At 34.5% G+C, this 27864-nt stretch overlaps 1 protein-coding gene across 1 annotated transcript; it reads left to right on the top strand.

The window, feature by feature from the left end:
• The first annotated feature begins 2435 nt into the window (after window positions 1-2435).
• Window positions 2436-25911, top strand: LOC132553898 (PDZ domain-containing protein 8-like). Its single transcript, XM_060218188.1, has 22 exons — window positions 2436-2585; window positions 4421-4539; window positions 5881-5959; window positions 6350-6439; window positions 6769-6945; window positions 7289-7369; window positions 7806-8025; window positions 9250-9359; window positions 9844-9930; window positions 12775-12857; window positions 13232-13316; window positions 13979-14389; window positions 14670-14777; window positions 14993-15136; window positions 15520-15626; window positions 15824-16039; window positions 17053-17128; window positions 17479-17573; window positions 18264-18421; window positions 19802-20067; window positions 22563-22760; window positions 25207-25911. Exons 1-22 carry the CDS (start codon window positions 2436-2438, stop codon window positions 25909-25911), a joined length of 3765 nt encoding a protein of 1254 aa, XP_060074171.1.
• Window positions 25912-27864: the final 1953 nt, after the last annotated feature.

The following is a 27864-nucleotide window of genomic DNA, read 5'->3' as shown; positions in this document are numbered from 1 at the left end:
TTTACTGTGATACAATGTGTACTGACATCACCCACAGGAGGTGTGTAGTGTATTGACATCACTCACAGGAGGTGTGTAGTGTACTGACATCACTCACAGGAGGTGTGTAGTGTACTGACATTTGCCACAAAAGGTGTGTAGTGTAATGACATCACCTACAGGAGATGTGAAGTGTACTAACAGCACTTACAGGTGTGTAGTGTACTGACATCACTCACTGGAGGTGTGTAGTGTACTGACATCACTCTCAGGAGGTGTGTAGTGTACTGACATCACCTACAGGAGGTGTGTAGCATACTGACATCACTCTCAGGAGGTGTGTAGTGTACTGACATCACCTACAGGAGGTGTGTAGCATACTGACATCACTCACAGGAGGTGTGTAGTGACATCACTCACAGGAGGTGTGTAGTGTACTGACATCACTCACAGGAGGTGTGTAGTGTACTGACATCACTCACAGGAAGTGTGTAGCATACTGACATCACTCACGGGAGGTGTGTAGTGTACTATAATTAGATGTGTAATGACATCACCCACAGTATGTGTATAGTGACTGACATCACTCACAGGAGGTGTGTAGTGTACTGACATCATTCACAGTAGGTATGTAGCCTTCTGACATCACCCAAAGGAAGTGTGAAGTGAACTGACATCACCCACAGGAGGTGTGTAGCGTACTGACATCACTCATAGGAAGTGTGTAGTGAACTGACATCACCCACTTCAGGTGTGTTGTGTAATTAGATGTTTACTGACATTTGCCACAGAAGGTGTGTAGTGTACTGTAATTAGATGTGTACTGACGTCACCAACAGGAGGTGTGTAGTGTATTGACATGACGCACAGGAGGTGTGTAGTGTACTGATATCACTCACAGGAGGTGTGTAGCGTACTGACATCACCAACAGGAGGTGTGTAGTGTACTGACATCACTCACAGAAGATGTGTAGTGTAATTAGATGAGCACTGACATTTTCCACAGGAGGTGTGCAGTGGTCTGTAATTAGATGTATATTGACATCAGCCACAGGTGTGTAGTGTACTGTAATTAGATGTGTACTGACGTCACCCACAGGAGGTGTGAAGTGTACTGTAATTAGATGTGTACTGACGTCACCCGCAGAAGTGAAGTATACTGTAATTAGATGGGTACTGACGCCACTCCAGGAGTAGTGTAGTATAGAATATGTAGATGTGTAATGGCTGTAACCACTGGAGGTGTACAGTATAATGTCATTTCCCACATGATCAAATTAGGTGTAGTGTATACCCTGGTGAGATGTTGACCATGTTAATCTTGATAAGGTAAGAATTAATATACACATTAAGTATCATATGACATTTTGGTCTGTTTAGATGTTTGGCTATGATTTTTTATTACCGGGACAGAAATGTTAAGACTGTTGGCTGAACTAAAATGTTTATGATATTTATTGGACATTAACAACAATTTTTAAAGGTTAAGTAAAATAAGTTATATATCAGTACAGAACATCCACTTGAAACCTGACGCCATGAAAATTTATGCTTTGCAAAGAATGTGAAAGCACAGTCAATATTTTCGTTGTAAAAGTAAATGGGCGCAAGCAACAAAACAACCAGATTTTTCAATCGTATTCCCATCCCATTTACGATTGTATTGAGCAAAGCGAGATGAGGGGGCTTCTGTCGAAAATAAATAAATATAAAGTCCCCAAGTGATAACACGGTCATTCACCAAAAAACATATAATTACAAAAAGTCACACAGCTTCTTTTTGTGTGAGTGTTTTATTTTTATTTTTTATTCTTTTTTTTAATTTTTTATCCAGCACCGTTCAGGCTAGTACGTTCTCAATAAGACATTTTGAGACAACCGTAATTTACAAAACCGGAAATAATTTATGGTTATCTCCCTTGCATATTTCCGGCTTAAAGATGAAAACAGAAACAGCAACGAAAATATATTACGATTAGGAATGGCCGCATCTTTTTTTCACACCTTTCATAAGTGCTCTCCGGATTACAAGGAACCGAAATCAAAACGACCCTCTACTTTGATTAGCTCTTTTTTTTTTTTTACCGCTGACACACTTTCCTGCCAGTAATCGATTTTCAGCGGTCTAGATAATGGGGGACGGATGCTGAAGGTCCAGAAATTCGATATTGTTATTGATTGTTAAACCAAAGTTGCATGAGAAATTATTTTTTCCATGATTACCAAAATGTCACAGACTGACTCGATGACACCACAAAGATGATGACGTTCTCGAAATATGTTTGGCGGTCAAATAATGGACGTGATAGTAATTGATGTTGCTTCATCATGAGAACCAGAAGACTGATGTCAGTTAACATGAAACGCTGTCGGAATGGAACACGAATCTCGTGGTGTTTACACAAGATGACAAGCATGTAATGCATTAGACAAGGCGGCATTATTGCATTGACACTATGTTCGTCACTATTGCAGTGTGCTCATTCCTGTTGGGGGTGGGTCTGACATTGCTCTCCCTATACCTGATCTATAAAAGCCAGCTGCGTTTGATGCCTCAGGCAAATATTCCACATGTTCCACAGTTTGCTCCCTACAAATTACCAAAGGTACACTGCTTGAATCATTACATGTACCCAAAACACAAATATATTTAAATGTATCTGAGTGAAAAAAAAATCTTTTTTATTTTCCACTTGAGTTGTTGTAAATGTCAAAATACAAATATTAATGAATACATCAGAAAGGATGAAAAAAGTATGCATTGTTTTCTTTTACTTAATTTATCAAACGTCCAATTTAATGTATCAAACATTCAATTTTTTCTAGTCACTTACAATGTAATGTATTTTAATGTACTGAAATGCTTAAACCTTATTAACCCATTCATTAGAAGCCACTTGATTACACAGTGATTGAAAAAATCTAGTTATAGCAGGTTATTGTATGAAAGATTTAGTTATGACATGTTATAATGTATAAAAGGTCTAGCTGTACTATGACAAGGTAATGTATCACTTGCTATTTATATCAGGTTAATGTATAAAAGGTATGTCTGTGATAACTTGATATATGAAATTTTTTGTGTCAGAGGTTCGTATAAAATGCCAGATTATGACAGGTTAATGTAAAAAAAAAAAAAAAAAAAAGTATGTGTATTACATATAAATGTATAAAAATCTGGTTATGACAGGATAATATATGGAAGATTTGGTTATGACAGGCTAATGTATAATAATGTTGTTATGACAGGTTAATGTACACAAGATCTGGTTATGACAGGTTAATATATAATAATGTGGTCATGACTGGTTAATGTATACTAGATCTGGTTATGACAGGTTAATGCACAAAAGATCTGGTAACGAGAGGTTAATGTATAAAAGATTTGCTATATCAAGTTAATGTCAAAGAAATGTGGTTATGACAGGTTAATGTACAAAAGGTATGTTAATGACAGGTTAATGTATAAAAGATCTAGATATGACAGGTTAATATGCAAAAATGTGGTTATGACCGGTTAATATATAATAATGTGGTTATGACAGGTTAATATATCATCATGTGGTTATGACAGGTTAATGTACACAAGGTCTGGTTATGACAGGTTAATTTATAATAATGTGGTCATGACTGGTTAATGTATACTGGATCTGATTATGACAGGTTAATATATAAAAGATCTGGTTATGACAGCTTAATGTTCAACAGATCTTGTTATCGTAAAAGAGATGGTTATGACAGTTTTATGTATAAAAGATAGGGTTATGATAACAGGTTGACAAGGTTTATTTTGTACATTTCTATGCTACCTGAAAATTTCAGGGTGAGCATATAGTTAGCCACTTTGTCTGTAGCATAACTTAGCCCACAGTGGAGTGAGGATCATAAAACTTGTTCCAAATTCAGGGCCCGCAACCATTTAACTACAGAATTACTGCCCTTTGTTAAACCTTTGATGTCCAGAGCATAACTTTTTTCATTTAGGTTAGGACACCAAAATTTGATGATGCAGTGCATTGAATTCAGGGCCTGCAACCCCTTAGTTACAGAGTTGGTCATCTTTTTTAAAATGTTATGTTCGTAGCATAGCTTTGACTTCATTTAAACTAGGGTAATGAAACTTGGTGGATACATTTGGTCACACTAATAGGATGTACACTATACAAAACTCAGTGCCAGGTACCGCATGATAACAGAATTATTTCCCTTTGTCAAAACTTTGTGTCCAATAAAATCCTTTCCAGGGAGTATTCATCAGTTTCACTGATACTCTTGTTTTTATGGAAGTTCAAAATGAAATTTTAACAATTTTTGTTACATTTAATCGCTTTCAAGGTTGAGTCCTGCTTCCACAAAATCACTTGTTTATGTGGGAAATGTCTGATCAAGACATGTTATTTTATCTTTTTCACAAAATCATTTGTATATATTTATCTTTCAGGAACTTTTGCAGTTGTTGAAAGACCCTGGTCAGCTTGGTAAAAAGGAAGATTGTATTTATCTGAACCTGCTTTTTCAGTTTTTGTTCAAAGAACTGAAAGACTCCAAACGAATCAGACAGTAAGTAAACCACACAATATTATAGAAAATGGAAGGTCAAAGGTTATCATAGTTTGGTAATTGTATACCTATGTTCTTCAATATTGTATAAAGTTTCCAAATAGTGTACACTATGTATGTCAGTATGTCAGTGATAGTAACCTTCACACTGGTCATTTATCTGATGAAGGTATCAACTGTAGTCATCAAAACGTCACACTCCGATTTCCTACTGGTTGTGTTTCAAGAACTTTTATTCTGTTGACATAACCAACATGAAGAAAATATTTTTAACAAACGAAAGAAAATACTACTGGTTGTGTTTCAAGAACTTTTATTCTGTTGACATAACCAACACAAAGAAAATATTTTTGACAAACAAAAGAAAATACTACTGGTTGTGTTTCAAGAACTTTTATTCTGTTGACAAAAACACAACACAACACAAAGAAATATTTTTGACAAACAAAAGAAAATACTACTGGTTGTGTTTCAAGAACTTTTATTCTGTTGACATAACCAACACAAAGAAATATTTTTGACAAACAAAAGAAAATACTACTGGTTGTGTTTCAAGAACTTTTATTCTGTTGACAAAACCAACACAAAGAAAATATTTTTGACAAACAAAAGAAAATACTACTGGTTGTGTTTCAAGAACTTTTATTCTGTTGACATAACCAACATGAAGAAAATATTTTGACAAACAAAAATAAACCAATATTGTGAAATATTAATAATTTTAATTCAACAATGGTGTGAAATTTTCATTATTTCAGTTCACCAACAGTGTAAAGTTTTCATTATTTTAATACAACAATAGTTTTCATTATTTTAATACAACAATAGTGTAAGTTTTCATTATTTTGATACAACAATAGTGTAAGTTTTCATTATTTTGATACAACAATAGTGTAAGTTTTCATTATTTTGATACAACAATATAAGTTTTCATTATTTTGATACAACAATAGTGTAAAGTTTTCATTATTTTGATACAACAATAGTGTAAAGTTTTCATTATTTTGATACAACAATAGTGTAAGTTTTCATTATTTTGATACAACAATAGTGTAAAGTTTTCATTATTTTGATACAACAATAGTGTAAAGTTTTCATTATTTTGATACAACAATAGTGTAAAGTTTTCATTATTTTGATACAACAACAGTGTGAAGTTTTCATTATTTTGATACAACAATAGTGACAACAATAGTGTAAAGTTTTCATTATTTTGATACAACAGTAGTGTAAAGTTTTCATTATTTTGATACAACAATAGTGTAAGTTTTCATTATTTTGATGCTGCAAAAGTTGAAACCTATACCTTAGTGACATAATTACTCTGTGATCCCAAATTAGATGGGCCGTAAAGAAGATGAATGTAGAGTTTGAGGAAATGTTGCAGACTACAACTGGCAAGTTGATTGATCAGATATCGGTATGTAACATCATCAACAGGAAGCTGAATTGGTCTCAATTTAGATGTTTCAAGAATAGATGTAGCTTATACAAATTGTAAATGTAAATGGTAGTCCTTGGTAAAAACATTGCTACCTTGGTTTCAAATATTCTATTCATACTTCACAGACATTGTTAATGGCAAGAGAAAAAGGTGATCTGATATCATATTCAATAACATTTTATCTAATTGCATGTGTTTTGAATTTAGCTTTAGGTTTCCTTGTCAATTCATGAAGCGAGTTTATTTGATATTTCACTTTATATGTCTGTTTTAAATTGGAAATTCTGGGTGACATTTTCTTCAGTATAATATAGTTCTGATCACTAAGTGTGTTTGTATGAATTTCTGTATCCTGTCATTCAATAGGTGAGGGACTTCAATATGGGCAGTTCCTTCCCTGTGCTTAAGTCTGTTGCTGTACAGAAAGCTCAGATAGAACAAGAAGATCAACTGGAGGTCAGTAAGATCGTCATTTTAAATTTCAGAGTTGCAAAAAGATGAAATCTATATTAACATTTCTATATTCCATATACTAATTCAATTGTTAATGCTTGAATGTAAATCATAACAACCTTAATTATCTAAACAAATCTTACTGCAGCTGCAAATATTTTTGATATGTTAATCGTGAACAATAATAAGTTATGCAAGCATGTTGAAATATCAAGAACAGAGTCTTCTGTTTGAATCTTTATTTTGTTCTTACATAATTCTGTACCAGACTTATAGACTTGTACCTGAATTAATGGTAACAGTATTTATTCAACTGTATATCTCTTACCCAGGTATTAGATCTGGCCATGGACATAGATTACAGTGGAGGGTTCCAGCTAGCGGTAGATATTGACCTTGTGTTTGGAAAGTGGGCTTATCTGTGTGTGACCATTACTAGTCTTAAAGGTATAGGCAGACTTCAGTTGTCACGTCAGCCCTATACTCACTGGTCCTTCTCATTTTACGAGGTAAAGATTGTGTTGGTACGGTGATAAGATCTGTCTATTTCTAAGTAAAGAAAATGGCAGCCATTAATATATGTTCAGAATGATGGAAGTCTTAACACCATAAAGTTTGCATTTACTTGTTTCTAGTACAATTATCTTTGAAAAAAGACCCTCTGTTCATTCTTAAAACATTAAAAAAAGGCCCCTGTCGCTGCATAACATTTAAACATTTACACAAGTTACTATTTACATTGGTTATGTACATATATATATTTTCTAGTCTTGTTTATTTGAAGTTTGAATATAGTGTTAAATTAGCATGTTTGAGCTTCAGAATCTATGAATTGAAATTTGTCTTTGAAAGGAGCCACAGATTGCCTTCAGCATAGATTCAAGGTATGGTGGAAAAGCTCTTCCTCAAATCACCTCACTTGTCATCACTCAGGTCAGTATAGACAAGTTATTTGGAGAATTAACTTCAGATCTCTTCTGTCGTCATTCAGGTTTACTGGTTTTTAGAAAAAAGAGTGAAAAATATCATTATGCTTAGACAAAAAAAGGAGAAAATCCTATTTAACAGCTCAAAGTTTCTTCACCCAGTTTATGATATAGTCACAGACAAAATATCAAATGTTGCCCATTCTTCTCGCATGATAAATTTAGAAATATTCTGAGACATGAAATATTGTGGATTCCTGTACTTACCACCCGAAAAACGAGGGTTTAGGCTTATAACTGTTATCAATGACTCCTGTCAGTTGGATTGTTGTAAGGTCCAGTATCTTATGTGTACACTTAGGACGTGTACATTTACGAAAAATTGATTCAGAATTTATCATAACTCTCAGTAAGTTATGTGAATATTTATGTTATATTTGCAGATAAAAAGGTCATTAAGAAAGAAACATATATTACCTAATTATAAGATGAGATTTCGACCCTTTTTCGACCGCCCAGAAGAATTTAAAGTTGCCAGGGAATTGAGAATCCATGGTAACAGAATAGGTGAAGGTCAGCTACAGGTGACCATTGTAGAGTGTAGCCGACTGTCCATCACAGAGGTGCCTGCTAATTGTCAGCTGTACTGTACACTGTCTATAGGTATGATACTCATAATCACAGTCATGTATCAAAATGTTTGTGTTTGCCATCCTTTGGGTCTTTGCACTAGTTTTAAATTATTGTAAAAATCATGTTTGTAATTGTCAAAAGCATGGGATGCTCATAAATGTATAATTTATCTTGGACGATCTCAATATCAAGATAAGTGCTAAATAACTTTTTAGTCAAGCTGAAAAAGACAAGACACCTTGACCACCTCATTGTGTAAATAATATGTTGATAAAGTTGTTTACTGATCTCTGATTCCAAGCTGTCACAATTTGACACCACTGTCCAAAAAATCCTAACATATGTCCATGATTTACAACCACTAAATTTGAAAAGAAATTCTTATCTGTTTCTAGCTCAGTTTCTTGAAGGAAAATCAAACCATGTGATATCTAAAAGATGCTCGGCCAGAAACATTCTTTAGAGCTTATTTCATTGAATAACCTTGACTCATTTAAAGGTCACAGGGGCTTATTAAAATCTTTCTACAATTTCTTATTAACAAAAGAAAAGTTATAATATTTGGCCCTTACCATACTGGGATGAATTTAAAAAATGATTGATTAATGAAATTGACCTGCTTTTAATGTCTTATCGGTGAACTGAGTCATAGTTTACAAGGATACTTCTTGAATGATCAAAGATCAAGCTTAGACTGAATGAAAAGTTTTTGAGTTTGACAAACACATGAATGACATTTAAAGTCACAGCATTAAAATACGAAAAGGTAGCCCAACAAAGTCTAAGATTTTAGAAGTGATGATAGTAACAAGTGAATAAGCCAAATTTTTTAAAACCAAAAATAGGACTTGTGTGAAGGCAAGTGCTTTTGTACGTAAGACAAATAAGGGATAATTTGATAGGTAAGTTAATTACAACGAGACTTGTCTGATGTACAGGAAACGAAACAAACAAGAAGATGCTCAAACATTAGGCTGTGATTAAACAGAAAGTTAGTAAAAGTAAGTGAATGAGATGAAAAGAATTTTGAGAGAATACTTTTTGGACTTTATATCGTTGGTCTGACATGTCAACTGAACATTCTGAGATCAATTTCTTGGCTCCCGGAGATCAATTTTGACAGAAGTTTTGAGTGGAAGTAGAAGTTTTTTTTTACCATTTTCAGCCCCAAAAAGTAACTCATTACACGGGTTTTTACAGTATCACTGTAGTAGATTGATAACAAAGGATGTAAGATGGCTTTCTGTTTTTTAGATAACATGGAGTGGACGGAATTAGTAGACTTAAAGAAGAAAGTATGGGATGTTCTAGACATTGAGATTGTCACAATGCCTGCAGCATCAATAGGACTAAATATGAAGGAGGTAATGAAACTCAATAGGAATATTCTAAATGTACAATTCTTCAAAATTTCTTGTGTATGAATTCAACTTTTCATATCCAATCTTACTTACTCTGATGTGAACTTTTTTTCTCATACTGTTATTTTACCTGAAGTGTTTAGTCAGCATTAAGATAAAGGATTTCTGAAGTCATTTCATCATTACCTTAATCAACACCTGTTATATGAAAGAAATGGGGTAAATATATAAACAAAGCTCTGTGTGGGAATAAATCCAGTAAGATTGGTGTTATCCACCATGTAAAGATATTTTGGTGATGTCTGATGGATTCATGTTGTTGTTATGTTTGTTCTGCTGTGGAAGAAATTGAATAATAATGCAAATATTTTATTGAAATTTGTACATGTTCCCTTTTTAAATAACAGTTGTAGCTATAGAAACATTAAAAGTCCCAGTAAAAGTTCTACTGCAGTAAGATTACATGATGATGAGACTATGTTGACAGGACTTCCTGCTGGAGAAGTATGAGGATGTAGTGGTAATAGACAGTGTTGTGCCAAAGTCACCAGCAGCCATGACAGATATCAGAAAGGTATGGAAACAGGAAAGGTTACAAAGTGACATTCTTACAATTAATCTTTCATTTAACAACTGGACATATAACAGGGGTAAGATCTGATTAATTGTCTTAGTGTTATCTAAAGAAAGGAATTCTGATAGAAGATGTACAAATCTCAGTACATGTATTTACAGTTTGAGTGTATGAATGAATGAAACTTTTAAAAACTTAGTCCCAGCTTTAGCATTACAATTATGTTGTTAAATTCTTGGTTGGTTGTGGGATGATTTTATCTATTGACTGTTTTGTAGAGAGATATACTAGTCAGTGTGGGATGTCTCTATTGACTGTTTTGTAGAGAGATATACTAGTCAGTGTGGGATGTCTCTATTGACTGTTTTGTAGGGAGATATACTAGTCAGTGTGGGATGTCTCTATTGACTGTTTTGTAGAGAGATATACTAGTCAGTGTGGGATGTCTCTATTGACTGTTTTGTAGAGAGATATACTAGTCAGTGTGGGATGTCTCTATAGACTGTTTTGTAGGGAGATATACTAGTCAGTGTGGGATGTCTCTATTGACTGTTTTGTAGAGAGATATACTAGTCAGTGTGGGATGATTTTCTCTATAGACTGTTTTGTAGGGAGATATACTAGTCAGTGTGGGATGTCTCTATTGACTGTTTTGTAGAGAGATATACTAGTCAGTGTGGGATGTCTCTATTGACTGTTTTGTAGAGAGATATACTAGTCAGTGTGGGATGTCTCTATTGACTGTTTTGTAGAGAGATATACTAGTCAGTGTGGGATGATTTTCTCTATAGACTGTTTTGTAGGGAGATATACTAGTAAGTGTGGGATGATTTTATCTATTGACTGTTTTGTAGAGAGATATACTAGTCAGTGTGGGATGATTTTCTCTATAGACTGTTTTGTAGGGAGATATACTAGTCAGTGTGGGATGTCTCTATTGACTGTTTTGTAGGGAGATATACTAGTCAGTGTGGGATGATTTTCTCTATTGACTGTTTTGTAGTGAGATATACTAGTCAGTGTGGGATGATTTTCTCTATAGACTGTTTTGTAGTGAGATATACTAGTCAGTGTGGGATGATTTTCTCTATTGACTGTTTTGTAGGGAGATATACTAGTCAGTGTGGGATGTCTCTATTGACTGTTTTGTAGAGAGATATACTAGTCAGTGTGGGATGATTTTCTCTATAGACTGTTTTGTAGTGAGATATACTAGTCAGTGTGGGATGATTTTCTCTATTGACTGTTTTGTAGTGAGATATACTAGTCAGTGTGGGATGATTTTCTCTATTGACTGTTTTGTAGAGAGATATACTAGTCAGTGTGGGATGTCTCTATTGACTGTTTTGTAGAGAGATATACTAGTCAGTGTGGGATGATTTTCTCTATTGACTGTTTTGTAGGGAGATATACTAGTCAGTGTGGGATGATTTTCTCTATAGACTGTTTTGTAGAGAGATATACTAGTCAGTGTGGGATGATTTTATCAATTGACTGTTTTGTAGGGAGATATTCTAGTCAGTGTGGGATGATTTTCTCTATAGACTGTTTTGTAGAGAGATATACTAGTCAGTGTGGGATGATTTTCTCTATTGACTGTTTTGTAGAGAGATATACTAGTCAGTGTGGGATGATTTTCTCTATAGACTGTTTTGTAGGGAGATATACTAGTCAGTGTGGGATGATTTTCTCTATTGACTGTTTTGTAGTGAGATATACTAGTCAGTGTGGGATGATTTTCTCTATTGACTGTTTTGTAGGGAGATATACTAGTCAGTGTGGGATGATTTTCTCTATAGACTGTTTTGTAGTGAGATATACTAGTCAGTGTGGGATGATTTTCTCTATAGACTGTTTTGTAGGGAGATATACTAGTCAGTGTGGGATGATTTTCTCTATTGACTGTTTTGTAGGGAGATATACTAGTCAGTGTGGGATGATTTTCTCTATTGACTGTTTTGTAGTGAGATATACTAGTCAGTGTGGGATGATTTTCTCTATTGACTGTTTTGTAGGGAGATATACTAGTCAGTGTGGGATGATTTTCTCTATTGACTGTTTTGTAGGGAGATATACTAGTCAGTGTGGGATGATTTTCTCTATTGACTGTTTTGTAGAGGAGATATACTAGTCAGTGTGGGATGATTTTCTCTATTGACTGTTTTGTAGAGAGATATACTAGTCAGTGTGGGATGATTTTCTCTATTGACTGTTTTGTAGGGAGATATACTAGTCTCTATAGACTGTTTTGTAGAGAGATGTACTAGTCAGTGTGGGATGTCTCTATTGACTGTTTTGTAGAGAGATGTACTAGTCAGTGTGGGATGATTTTCTCTATAGACTGTTTTGTAGAGAGATATACTAGTCAGTATGGGATGTCTCTATTGACTGTTTTGTAGGGAGATATACTAGTCAGTGTGGGATGATTTTCTCTATAGACTGTTTTGTAGGGAGATATACTAGTCAGTGTGGGATGATTTTCTCTATAGACTGTTTTGTAGGGAGATATACTAGTCAGTGTGGGATGATTTTCTCTATAGACTGTTTTGTAGAGAGATATACTAGTCAGTGGAATGATTTTCTCTATAGACTGTTTTGTAGGGAGATATACTAGTCAGTGTGGGATGATTTTCTCTATAGACTGTTTTGTAGAGAGATATACTAGTCAGTGTGGGATGTCTCTATTGACTGTTTTGTAGAGAGATGTACTAGTCAGTGTGGGATGTCTCTATTGACTGTTTTGTAGAGAGATATACTAGTCAGTGTGGGATGTCTCTATTGACTGTTTTGTAGTGAGATATTCTAGTCAGTGTGGGATGATTTTCTCTATTGACTGTTTTGTAGGGAGATATACTAGTCAGTGTGGGAACTTCAAGAGTTACATCATCCAAGCAGGCCAAAAAGCTGTTTAAAAATGCTGGAGACAGGTATGGTATTGAATGAAGGATCCAATTTGTTCAGCTTAGAAATCTCAGATTCATCTTATCAATCCATGCCCCATAGTTTAATTGGTACAAACTTCAGTGAATGAATATTTATAATTAGTGTTTAGAAATTGTTTTGATTATTTATGATATTAATAAGTTCCTTTCATCCAGGCTGTAAATTCCCTGGAAACATCTTAGTTAGGGAACAATCTAAAGATTATTAGCTAAGCAGTCTTGAATTCTACCTCATTACAAACAAAATACAGCACCTGTATCAGGTTGAATGACCCAATTCTGAAAATCTTTTATTTGTACATATGTTCTATTGTTACATGGACTGTATGCCATACTTTTGTATTTTTATGTTACTATAGATTTACTGTCCGCATAGAGAGACCCAAGTCTAAAAGCCAGCAATCCCAGGACATGCCACAAACAGAGGAGAGCTTTCTATCATTGGTATTTATCTGTCAGTGTATCAAAAGGAACAGTGGCGTTACCAAGCTGCTGACCTCAAATTTGGAATCTGATTTTGTCATTTGTACAGGTGGTAGACACTGCTGGTGGACTTGAAGTCTGCGAGGTTTGCTATATGTGTTAAGTGCTCTTACACATTAGAATTGGAATCCTTATAATGAATCGAATATTAAATAGTGTGATATCTGAAAAATAATGATCTTTGATGGAGTACATTATATACTACCATGTACAGAAAGCTAAAATAGATTATTGTTTGAAATAAAGTCGAAAGTTTCCAGGAGGAAAATTTTGAAAAAGCTTAGTTCTTATTAATTTGGAGATAAATAAAATACTCCCTCTTGCTGGGTCTCCACCCTACAGAAGTTCAAAATTAGACCTTACAAATTTGTGATCAGCAGAAGATAGATTTGTTATTGTTTCTGAAAATTTAGTCATCTGGATGCCATTTTAATTTGAAAACATTTCTAAAGTAACAAACAACTTAAAACACATTGTGGAAGTATCTAATCCTCTATATGGTGGTTGGTTTCTAAAGTGACATCTTTATAAAGTAAGTTTTTCAGTTGACCAATATCTGTAGTAACAAGTTTGCATCACAATTTCATTTGTGAACAATCCCTGATTGTCTTCCCTTGTTTTAGGATGTAGACAGTGACTTAGGTGGACAAGAAAAGTCATGTGATCAGAAGGAGGACTTTGTGCACATCAGTTTCAAAATGTCAGATTATGAGGACAAAAAAGTACAACCAGGGGTCAAGGATGTTACAGAAAAACAAGGTCAGATAGGGTTCAAGGACACTACAGAGAAAATGTCGCAGAAACAAGGGGTCATGTCTTTTGTTAATACAGGGAAAGCATTGTTACAGAGGAAGGTGAAAGGTCAAACAGATGGTGGCAAAGGTAGCGTTTCTTTATCTTCTTCAGCAGTGGACACAACTGCAAAAGCCATGAAGGGTTTCACTCAAACTCAGTCTGCATCCTCCTCCCCACGGAAAGAGGTCAACCTGAAGTCTGTACGACAGCGGGCCCACAGCGACACTGCTCTTATAACGGTAAGTATCAAAGACATTGTGCAATTCCTGCACTGTTGCTCACATACATGTTTGAACTATTTTAAAGATGATAACTTGTAATGATAGAATATTGATATATATTTCTTGATGATGTTCAAATATCACGTACTATTTTTCATAATTTTACAGTTAGTACATTGAAATTATCTGTCTAAATATTTCATTACGACAAGTTATAGATAAAGGTCACAGATGATGAAGAGTATGGTTGGATCAATAACATACACAATTACTGATGGTTGTTATGTCTGTTGACAAGGTTCAGGATGACCTTGATGAAGATGGAGGTAGTGATGGAGAGGATGTCCAGGACCAGGATGACCAGTCATGTGACCAGCACAAGACAGAGGAGATCTCCTCTAGGCAGGTATGCTGTGATTAAGTTATATGGTACATTTTGTGTCAGGGTGTGTATATAGCATCTTCATTATAAGTTTTTAGGAGTTAAATGTCTCTGAACTAACGTAACCTATATAGATTATGTTTCATAGTTTCTTGATCGAGACAATTAAGTAGAAGGTAGTATCACTGTATAATGTTTAACTACCTGTTTGAAATATTCAAATATGTTTTACCTTTCAGAACCCCAAATGGGATGAGAAGTTTATGTTACATGTGGATAAGGATGCTTGCTACCTCAACGTGTGTGTCTGGTGTAAAATTCCTCCCAAGCTTGACAAACACGTCAGAGTTATTAAACCAGGCAAGGAGATTTTACTGGGACATGTAAGTGGATGAGTAATTTTAAAATATTAGAAAGGTAATGTTATTTACCCTGGTGTTTATAAAAACAGGTGGAAAATGTGCCATGTTTTGATCTGTGGTTTCAGCACAGTAGGTCTGTGTATATATATATGGACGGATTTTACCATTATCAGTGTATTGACATGCATTTGCACACGATTGGGAAAATATGTGTTGTCAACTTGTGTTCTCTTTGAAATTTTACACAAATGTGATTTTGAAGGAAAATTAGCAGAATTTTACAATATATGTACCTTAATAGAGATTTTAAAATGTAAACTAGACAAGGAGTGAGAAATGGATTTTTATTTATATTTAAACATTTATAAAATTCTATGTTTATTGTGGTTGTATTTATGTTATAGGTGAGTCTGTCTGTACCTGATATATGTCTGGACTGTTTGATGACCACACAGGGAGATACACAGCATACCATTCCCCTGGTACACACAGACCCCAGGGCTGGGGCAAGGTTTGTATACTGCTACTCACAACAGTTTTTTATGAGTACAGTGATCGAAATCATTTCTATCCAGTCAATACTTAATACTGGATAATACAGTTTAATTGATTTTGAATGAATTTGTTTTTTCAATTAAGATTTAAATTTATTAAAACTTGATTTCCAGAAATGGTTTAAAGAAAGTGACTATGATATTATTTTTTCAGTCGTGCTAAATTTTCTAATCTGGCAAGTCACAAAGGTTTTGAGCCATCCCTCTGTAATGGGGACATAACTCTTGCGTTTTGGCACAAACCTGTCAAGATGAGTGATGAGGACCGGAAAAAGATGACCAAAATGAAGCGGGAGGTCCATACAGAATCTCCACCTCCAGATCTACCACCGGTCAACACTAAAGAGAGTGATATAAACTGTATCAAAAAGTAGGTATAAATTGGAGAACTGAGTAATAACAATAATGTTAGCATCCTCTAGGAACTCAGTCGTTCATGACTAGCTTCAATATGTAGGAAAGTGAGTCGGTGACAGACAAATGGACGCTGTGATATCCCTAAAGCTCACTTAAGTTTTTAGGCCAGGTGAGCTAATGAAATGAAACAATTTTCGATAAAACGAAATATCATTTCGATAAAATGAAATTATATTTTGAAAAAATGAATTAATATTTTGTAAAAATAAAACAAAATGTAATTTAGAAGAAAAAAAATTGGTAAAAAACACCAATATTTCATAAAAATGAATAAAATCGGTATGCAATATGTCAGTTGTTTGGCTGTGTAAGAAACGGAGAATATTATACTGTGTTGGATTTCATTGTACTATAATTCCACATAAGTGTGTTGATATTGTTTTATTGCACATATTATATCATGTATTATGTTTTATTTATGAGTTTTCTTGAAATGTTATTGAAGTGTATGTTAGTTGGACATATGAATACAGATTTTCTCATGTCTGGCGGTGTTGAAAAAAAGTTCAAGAAAAGGAGTTTTGGTACTTAAATGGCACTTCTGTGACAAGATTGCATTTTACCAAATATTGTGGTGGACACATACAGTCAAATTCAGCAGAAACTTGCTTGAAATGATCTTGAGATGGTCCTGACCAATTGTTGTTTCCTATTTGGTTCGAAATTCAATATGGCCTCCATAACCATCATCTTGAAAAACACATTTCAGAATAAATTTCTTCTTCAGTTTCACTGAGCTGAAATTTTGTTGGAATGTTGAGAAAGTGAAATGAAGAAGTCTGTTTTTTTTTCTTTTTTTTTTTAAATTTTTGCCTTTGCTGCTTGTATAATGTGAACTCTCTCTCACTCATTTACTTATTGTTCCCACTACTACAGCTGTCGCTATTTTGTCATTGTTTAGGGTATATGTTTTATAGTCAGATGACTGTTAAGGCCCTTTGGCCTCTTGTTTTTTTTTGCCAATAGGATTGAAGAGGGTAGACATGATTTTACTGGGACCAATTTTAATACTGCAACTTATTGTGATTTTTGTGGAAGGAAGGTAAGACTAGACCGTACAATAACAGTATGTTATTGACGTTTGTCAAGCAAAATCATTTCATTCTATCATTTATCAAGTAAAACTTTGCAATACCGCTATCAAATATAGTAAAACCTATTACACTCACCATTAATTGAGTAAAACATTGTTACACTGTCACAATTTAAAACCTTGTTATAGTGACTTCCAGCCCAAATTAGAATAATTCCGCTCTTGGGAAAGCATCATGAAGTTACATGTTTTCACAGTTTTTTTACCTTCAGATGTTGTTTAGAGTTGTTTGTAGACCAGGATCTGAAATGTTTGAATATATTGTTGATGTATGATTAGAATATTGAACTTTTTTACAGATTTGGTTGAAAGAAGCATTCCAGTGTTACACCTGTTCAATGATATGTCATAAGAAATGTACAGAGAAATGTCAGGCACAGACTCTGTGTACTTTGTAAGTCATTCAATGTGTAGAAATTATTGTGTAGTTTGTAGTTCAGTATTTAACTAGCATTAGATATTATCCTGAATTCTTGCCATGCTCAGTGAGCTTGTACACTTTTTATGTCATTCATTAATTAACAATCTTGTTGGCTTTATACTTCACTTCATTTGTAAAAATTACAGACAGGTGTTTTGTAACTCTTGTATTCAGTGTTATACAAGCTTATATCTTTAATGTAATTTTAACGTCAAATTTTCTGGTACTTTTTTTTAAAACATCCAGTGTTTTGTAGCTAATACAGTTTCTTTGGCAACCAGAACAGTACACTTCATAAGTCAATCAGTAATGAATGATCCAGCATGTTTTGTGAGTTTCTGAATGTTCAGTGAGCTGACACATTTTTAGTCATTATTCAGTTAGGTGTACTTGTGTACTCAAAATTTGATTAAGCAAACTCACTGGTTTAATTTCAATTATGAAATTAAATTGTCAAGTACTGTGGCTTGTCTATATGTGAGACCTTGTTCAGATTGTTAGGTTCTTAAAGGAAGAAAGAATGACAGTTAAAGGGAAATATATAGGAAATTGTTTAATACTTTTATGTTGATTTTGAATGATAAAGTTGTCATTCGAAGTACATGTTCCTATTTAATATACTGACATGAACTGACTACTGTTTCAAATAATTTTGCTCTAAAGGCAAGGACCAAAAGTACGTGAGCATCCCACACAATCGTGGAAAGCTCCCATCACTCGGACCGAGGCGGAGCGCAAGAAGACCAAAGAAGGAGCTGCTCAGAAGACTGGAGGATTGTTGAGTAAATTCCGCAAGGACAGCAGTCTGGAGAGAAAGCAGGGTAAGTGTTACAAGAGAGAGCTGTACCATTCTGACTAAAGTTCACTATGAGGTTAAAGGTTAAGTTCACAGAAAACATTGTCATTTCTAATCAGACTCATAAGACTGTTTTCAACACTTTTCTTTTCTAAATATTAATACTAATATTAATTGGTTGGGCAGAGATAACTGTTGATAGTTAGACAGAAGCTGTTAATGGTTGTTTGAGCAGAGATAACTATCAATAATTAGACAGAAGATAACTATTGATAGACAGATGCTGGTAATGGTTGGTTATGCATAAGGTGACTGTTTTCTTACAATAGCACTGAATATGTCAGTAAGTAATTTGAATGAATTCTCAATATTTTAAATGTTACAATATAAATCTGGATGTCTGAAATTGATAAATAAAGGTGTTATTTGGCGAGGATATTTTTAGGTCATCTGACCCAAAGGGGTCTTTGGGTCAGATGACCTATAGCCATCGTGCTTCGTCCGTCGTCGTCCGCCGTGCGCCGTGCACCGTCCACCGTGCGTAAACTTTTCATTCAAACAACTTCTTCTCAAATACTAGAAGGTCTAGGGGGCTAATACTTGGCACAGAGCATACTGGCATGGAGCTCTACCAAGTTTGTTCAAATGAATGACCTTGACCCTCTTTAAAGGTCACAGGGGTCAAATATCTTGTATCTAATGTCAGATGACGGTTAAGGCCCATGGGCCTCTTGTTATTGTAAGATAGCTTCGTTCATTATAAAATAGACAAATAAATCAATATTAATTGCATTTAAAAGTGTATTTACAGCTTTGCTACCCCAAATGTAAACAGGAGGATGTAAAATTATGTATCATGAATAACTGATCTATTGGTTACTGGAGGTAATATCACTGATGACTGCCTATATAACATGTGTATAAATGTGGAGAGTACGAGGAATGTGGAGGCTTAGGAATTCAATTTTGTAATAAAGGAAAAATAACTATACATACAAAAAGAAGTGATGTTTGAAATATTCCTGCCATCTTTATGGCAATATTTTTCCAAATAAGATGTTTGATTTGTATAGGTTTTCATACTCCAGTAACAAATGAGTATTGTTTTCACAGACAAAATGTCCATTTAGACTGTAACGAACAAGGTCCTGATATATAATACAGTGAGTTGTATATAAACTGACATTGCTCTTACTGGTTTAACACTGACTATAAATAACCAGTGTGGGTCATCATAGCATTATCAACTTAATTGATGAATCATTACATTTAGGGTAGCACTGCAGTAAGTTCCTTGTGACAATTCATCAATTTTTTATTTAATAAACATATTTATGTAATTTTTTCCTGGTTTTAGACACAAGCCAGTGTGATTCTGTGGTAATTATGTTCAACTATTTTGCAGTTGCTGCTGTGCAGAAATCTCCCTCCCCCGAACGACTTGCTGTTCCCCAATCCTCCCCCAACCTGTCCCCACAGTTAAGTCCTCAGTTTTTGCGGCGACGAAACTCTGCCCCGGCCCCAGACAAAGATGGAGGGGCAGAGGTGGAGAAACAGACCTCCTCAGAGTCCTGGCTTACAGATGGCTTACCTTCCCTTCCTCACACCCGATCCACCACATCTATACAGTCTCTCACAAGCAGCCTGTCGAACTCCGACATGATCTTCAAGGTACACGTGTGCTTACTGATGCTATGTGTTCACTTGAGCGCTAGATTCTTCACCTGTGATAAAATGATTTTGAGATGACCCCCTTACAAAACTACATCTAGGTCACCAGCACTCGACAAGAGTGGTTGGTATAATCTGATATGTTGTTATATAAGTAAAGTTTGGTATACCAAAAAACCAAGATAAAATCCTTGTAGAATGAACAATGGATGCTGGAAAAAAAGGAGAATATGCTTCTAAAAAAGGACATGAAAATATTAAAAAGAATCTGAAGTCTTTTTATCCAAACCAAAACCTTCATTCTTTAAGGGATATTACTTTCTCTCCACAGCAACTACCAAAGTACTAAATGTAAACGTTGAATTACGATTTTAGAGGCTGTGAAAAGTTGTGAATTTTATACCCAGATATATATACTAACATTGTATCAATTGTAAAGATTATTAGAACTATTGTCTGATATGTTCTATAAGATCCAACTTCGATACCCCAATATATGTACTGACATTGTATCCCATTGTAAAGGTTATTACAACTGTCACCAGATATGTTCTGTAAGAAGAATTTACAGCACTTAATTGCCTGTTTGTGTCTTTTCTCATCAAGACAAACATGCCCATCCCTTTTGACACCTCACAAACCATGGCACTACCACTGTTGTGCATTACCTTTTTTTTTCTCAATCTGGTATTCACATTTCTTAAAAGTGTATAATTTGTATGATTTGATGAATAAATGGTCTGTGACTGCTGTTAATGGTGCCTCTTAAGTTTCAGACTAACATTGTTACTATAATTATCATACTTACCTGAATGTACAAGCATGACATTAGAGTTTCTGTTGATATTTTGGTAGATCACAATTAATGCATCAATTTTTTTTTTTTGTTTTTTGACAGATGTGTGTTTTTCACAAATTTTGATTTTGATTATTTTGTGAAGTTCACAAAAATGATTTGTGGGATAATGGTGTAATCTTGCACTGATTCACTGGTCTGGGTTTGGATCTGAGAGAGCATGCATAATGGACATGAGTGTCTATATATCCTTCATTAAATATATACACAATTAACACATACCACAAAATAGTTGCCATCACACACTAAACCAAACCACTGTCATGGTACTATATATATTATGGTAATTTTAATTACTTTTTATTCATTGTACAGTAATATTTTAACATGCACACTGCATGCTACTCATTCTCACACCAAGATGTGTGTTACTCACTTGATCTTCCCCTAAATGTAGTTGATCAAAAAACATGAAATTAGGAATCCAGTAATATATGTCTAAAACAAAGTCAAGGGGACATAACTCATAACCTTTTTATCATTAAAACATATCAATAACAAAGTCAAAGGGACATAACTCATAAGCTCTTTACAGTAAGAAATCTTTTTACATACTCAAACTCAAGGTAGATCACTCATAATTTCTTTACAGTAACCAAGTTTATAACAAATGGAAAGGAGAGTGATATTGTCAATTGTGTACTGATAGTAAACATGTTTATAATGATCGGAATGGGATGTCAGTATTTAGTTACCATTTTCTTCTACTAAATTTGTGTTTCATGTATATGAATGATTTGGCATTGAATGATGTTTAGAGTTTTTTCATAAATATAATCATAATATTAATATCTATTTTCACTACCTAAATCTCTGAATTTGATAAAAGACTTCAAAGTGGAGTGTATATTTTGACCTGTATATTTTGAGATAAAGACTTTGGAAAGTGTAAAGGGTATATTCTAAAGGGTTTAAATTATAGGATATGCTCTGAAGTTTCTATAAACCTTAGAAAAAAGACTTTAAAAAATGAAATATATTTTATGCAGTTTCTGTAAATTGTGATAAAAAGATATCTTATATAAGAAGGTTAAGGGGTCATTCGCCGGTTAGTGAGTAGTTAGATTTTATTGTCGACTAGTTTTACTAGTTTTGACCTCCGGTCAAGGCTTCATCAGGACAATTTAGAAAAAAAAGACATCTTTTGCTTATGGGTCGTTAGACTGGTCTTGTGGTTACACATCACAGCACTGTCCACATAAAGCTATAATCAACAATAGCTATCTGTCATTGATCTGCACGAAAATGAGTTCAGTATATATACCTGTACCAAAGGTTTGATTTCAGAATCTAGATAGACAAATGATGATGACAAGTTAAATAGACAAATGATGATGACAGGTTAATGACACTGTCTTTTCATTATTGTGTTTCATATCAGCATAATGTATTAATGATATATTACAAGACACTGTTCATATAGCTAAATGATAACAAAAGGAGATGATCTGAAGATTTTTTCAATATTTTTACTATCAAGGACACAAGTAAAGTCAGTATGGTATCTCAACATCATACATAACTTTTACTGTAACAGCTGTCCCAAAAATATTCTCACAAATGTGGATTGAACAGTATTGCCAAAGACCTAGTTTAAAAATAACTTCCTTATAATGTTAAGTACTTTTTTATGTGACAGGAAAAGGAATTATTTGATAGCTCGGATGAATCTGATGGTGAAATGGCTGCAGAACTACAAGACCGTATGGCCAAAATGAAAAAGGTCAAAGGTCATAACAACCTAGATGAAATGGTTGTTATGGCTGCGAAGGAAATGGGAAAGGAACTATTTGCTGAACTCTCATTGGAGGAAAGGAAAGAAAAACTTGACAACATGGTAATTTCAAGCCTGTTACCATAGTGATAAAGAGCTGCTTCTAAAGTAGAAATCTGTCTATAACATTGTCTGTGAAATATGTACAATGTGAATGGAAAAAGTTCACTGGTACATGCTTATATATTCATTATATAACCAATTAAATAATAAGTTGTTACTAACATTATGATTACAATATACAATCTACACAAGGTACAGTATACTAACATCTGTGTGGCCTGGAGGTGGAAGTTTGGAGATTGTTCCACACCTGTTTGTTGCATGTTCACAAGCACAGATATTTTATATTGTAGTTAGTTACATATTGTAGTGTGGGTTTGGTTTTCTCATTTTTACACATTTTAACATTCTTTCTTTAATTACTAGTTCCTGAAACATTTTATTTAATTACTAGATCCTGAAAATCCATTTTGTGTACATTGTCTAAATGATCCCAATAATATTTATGAAATGAATATGAGTGGTAAGGTCAGATTTCTTTTCAAATCCTTTCAGTATGGAAAAGCATTTTAGAACATGTTTTCATTCCCAGCAAAATGGATTTGTGAGGTATATTACGTTGTGCTAAACCTGTCTTTCTATTTGATAAATATTTTTCAGCCTACAATTTAAAAATTATTTATCTGATCTCTACAAAACTTTGTACACATGTCAGGCTAGCTTGTACCCATGCTGTGGTGTTTGCTTTGTGCAAAATTTCAATTTTGATATTAGTTTTGGTTACCATGGACTCAGCAGTTTCTAATACCAAATGCTCCGTCACAAGCTTTTCCTTGCTTCAACTTGAAAACCATTCAACTGATCCCTTTAATCCTGCATACGTACATATACTAGGCTGATTAACTAATTATAGCTCATGAGAAACAATATACCATAGCTTATTAATTAAGTTTGTTCAAAGACAATACAACTGTACTCAAAGTCATCAACAGAGAAAAACACAGGATCTACATCAAGATATGAACCTCTGTTATAAGACCAATATGAATGTTTGTTTGGATTTTCTTGCCAGCAGCTTGGGCTGAGGGACCATACAATGCTTTGGCAGTTACTTGCATTTGAATATGATTTTAGTATAGATATTATCAGCTAGTGGGTATTTTAGTGTTTGGTATATCTGTGACTTGATGCAGGTATACTTCCAGAGTATCGATCATGGGAGATGAGACTGTTGCTTCAGTTTTTAGCTCACCTGGTCCGAGTGGCCAAGACAGCTATAGGGATACCGTGGTGTCTGTTGTTCAATGTCTGGCGTCCATCGTCTGTCAACTTTTACTTTATATTGCAACTATTCATGAAAGACTGAGTGGATTTTATTCAAGTTTTGTCCAAAGCATCCTTCGGGAAAGGTGAAACAATTTTATGCTTGGGTGAAGGTAAATCAGTTTTGTATAAATGGTGTGTCTTGGCCCTTTGAGGCTAAAGGGGTAAGGTTGAAAAGGGAAAAACTACCAATTCTTTAAAATCTCTCTTTTTCTTCCAGAATTGCCGGATATTGTCCAAATTTGGTGTGAAGCATGCTCTGCTGAAGGGAAATTAGTTTAATATATAGCACGGGTCTTGGCCCCTTGGGGCCAGAGGGGCGGGGCCCAATAGGGAAAAATCCATGAATTTCTTTAAATTCTAACTTGTTCCTCAGGAATTGCAGGATATTGTCCATATATGCTCTGAAGCATGTTTTGGTGAAAGGAAAAAAGTTTTGTAAAAAATGGTGGATGGGGCCCAACAGGGAAAACCTAACCCCCCAAGCAAATTTAGCTAATTTTCTCATCGTTGCTTTGCACCATCAACAATTTATTTGGATCTTTGGTTCTTTGAAACAATTGTGATCCCCATTGAAAAACTATAGCATTGTTGAACATCAGGAGATAAACACAACCATAACTGATAATTTGTCCTGAAGTCTTGTCCAACCCCAAGATAGATTATAGCTTTGAAGCCATTGAGATCACATCCCATAACTTAATAGCATTGCTGGCCATCATTAACAAATGATCGCTGTCCCCACCCCTAGGGAATTTGAAGCTGTATCTGGGGGTTGAGGCTCATCATAGGAAACATATTCCTTCTAAAGGAAATGTAATGTTTTGCATTATTGACTTAAATATCCAGATGAACGATACATGCCCTCTGGGCCTCTTGTTTCATGAATGAAAGAAATTTTTAAAACGCTAAACATCAGATCTGATGCGTTGGTACCTGATATTTGTATCTGACACCTATATTCTTACTTCTGTAGTTTGCTTCAGTGACAGGAATTTCAGGAATTTACTGATGGTACTTGTTTTCTGTTGACAGATGTGTTAATCTCTGTTGACAGATATGTTAATCTCTGTTGACAGATGTGTTAATCTCTATTGACAGATGTGTTAATCTCTGTTGACAGATGTGTTAATCTCTGTTTGCCTTGGCATTTTAATGCAAAAGTAAAAATTTCTTTCAACAGGTTATGAAATTACAGAAGGAGATTGACAAAGAGTCTGAGAATAAAACAGAATTACTGAGGTTAGATCAGGAAGTGTCAGATCCAGCCCATAGAGATAGCATACACAAGCGTATCGCTAAGTCGGATGAGAAAGTAGAGGCCATGATGATGATGATGCTGCATTACTGTGCAGGCCTACAGTACTGTTTAGACCAGGAAGGGGAGGACAGACAGAAGGCAAAGCCTGAGTCGACAATGGAACCCATCATGGATGAGTTTGTCGTTACTGACATCCAGAAGGGAGACTCAGCCTCTTCAGAGTCTGAAAAGGAGGCTTCATTGACGGACGGTGTACAAAAAGCAAGCAGTGTTCAGCCTGTTTTTGACTTGAAAGTTTCTGATGAATGTTTGCCAGAGTATCGCGAAATGGACCTCTGCATGGGCACAGAACACTCGCCAGCTATACGAATCAAGGGGGCAGAATTTGGGGCTCATTTTAAGAATTCTGATAAGACAGTAATGTTTACCTTGGATACTGATGATGAAGACTTTGGTGCAGAGAGTGGTGTCGTGACAACAATTACTTCAGCCTCTGATGGCTCCGTTGAAATGGATGATGATGAAGGAGAGGATGGCATGGATGTGACATCATCAGGACAGTTTCCAATGTTTGACATAGTAGATGATGATTTAGAAGTATCAACTGCAAAAGATAAGATAGTTTAATATACTCTATTTATTAATTAGTTCCATAAAACCTCAAGTATTGTATTCAAAGGCAGGCTGGGAATTTGTTTTATTTTTATGATAAATTTACAGTCCGCATCTACACAGTACCAACAAATGTTGAACTGATTCAAAATGATGAATTTGTAAATCATACCATTTTCATGACTCAAATCCTCATTTCGGCAAGTTATGTTTTGGAACTTCAATCCCTACAGAATTACTTGATTTCTCCTCAGGGTGTAAAAGGGCTGATCTCTGCTGCCATAATGTTGTGGTGTTTATTTTTCTAGATTAAATTATTTTATAGGGGTTTTATGCCTCGCTGGAAAACTCATAGTAAAATCTTGCTCACACAGTTTAATTCATTGTGTGAAAACTTTACAACTGTTTTCTTGAAATCTGAAAGGTTTACACCTCCATTTCTTATTTAATTCTTTATCATGATAGTTATTCCCGTTTTGTTTTCAATGATTCATTTGTTGGAAGTCCCGTCTTGATTTATGCACAATTTTAAGTCGGGATTGATTTTTGAATTCTTTCTTAAATGTGATGTCATTTTTTTTATAGGAGCAGTAGGTATGTAGTATCTAGTGGAGTACACTTCGATTTTTTTTTTCTGTCTCAAAAGATGTAGCATTCATAAGTATAAAGGTAGTGATGACAATAATTTTCTATATTATCCATGAATATAAGTTGTAATATACTTTCAAAAGAGGTTACTTTAACTTTCATTTTTCTATGAACTCGTTTTAGTTAAAAGTTTCGTAGAATTCAGGTATACTGTTCAAAAGTCCACAATTTTCACAGAATTAAGAGATATTGAAAAAAATACCAACAAAAAAATTCCCCCATCATGTTTTTGATTTCGAGAGGCATAACACATGCTTTTTGTAGGTACTTTACTGTAGTGAGACTTGCAATGGGATTAAAGATATTCCATACTCCAGAGGTTACGATCACTTCTGCTTTCTGCACACCTGGAACATGTCCTGGCAAAATTGAAGGTTCTATTCATGACACCTTGAGGAAAAGGTGAAAAGACTAGTTTTCTTGCGGTCACTTAACAGAATGTTGTAGTGGCTGTGAAGTTGGGTGCCATTCCTTTGTAATCTTCGAAAGGAGCTTACCAGCATGTGATTGTTTTTTTCTCTCCTAGAACCAATCAAATGACATGTTCCAGGGCGCAGCAAATGAAAGTGATCAAAACCCCTGGAGTATTGAGGACAAATTTCTCTATTTACATGGTAACATTTTCAGTCAGTTTACCTACAAATTTACCTGCAATTTTACCACATATTTACCTATATATTCCTGGTATACATCACTTTATTTAAATTAACCGTTGTTGCACTAAATTTTACAAACTAAGGAGCCCCACATTTCATTAGCTGTCTCATTAGTAGAGTAGGTTCTGTAGTGGTAGAATCAGAACTAGATTAGCATCTCTGTCATTCCAAAGATTTCTGGACATAAACCAGGAAAGAGTTCAATACGCCAGTGTATTGTAATTATTCAATCTTAACGAAATTTGACAGGAAAAAAAGTCAAATGGATACATACATGTCCACTGTAAAAAACAAACTGTAGAGGGCATCATTTATCAGTAGGAATATTCATTTTATTTTGATAGTGATAAATATTATATATATTTTAACATTTGTAATAAAGTGTCAGTTGTATGAAAGATTCAGAGATGGGAATGATTGTACACAATGGAGGCATTGTTTTTATTGTTATATTTTTGTTTTAATGTTATTTCTTGTAATAATTTTTGTTTTGGAAACACTAGCTTTCTCTAATAATGCCACTTAATTGACACCCTCTCTCATCCCCTCTAAGTAGCTCTCACCATAAATATATCCTCACCTTACACACACAAGTGGATGTCTTAGTTACACTCTAGCAGGTAGGTTTCGTATAACATGAATTTTCTATAGGGACTTACTTTCT

Source organism: Ylistrum balloti, unplaced genomic scaffold (assembly GCF_031769215.1).
Source record: "Ylistrum balloti isolate Yb309-2 unplaced genomic scaffold, AGI_CSIRO_Ybal_v1 Utg370366, whole genome shotgun sequence".
In the NCBI taxonomy this organism is placed as follows: Eukaryota; Metazoa; Mollusca; class Bivalvia; order Pectinida; family Pectinidae; genus Ylistrum; species Ylistrum balloti.
This window is presented reverse-complemented; position numbering and strand designations above follow the sequence as displayed.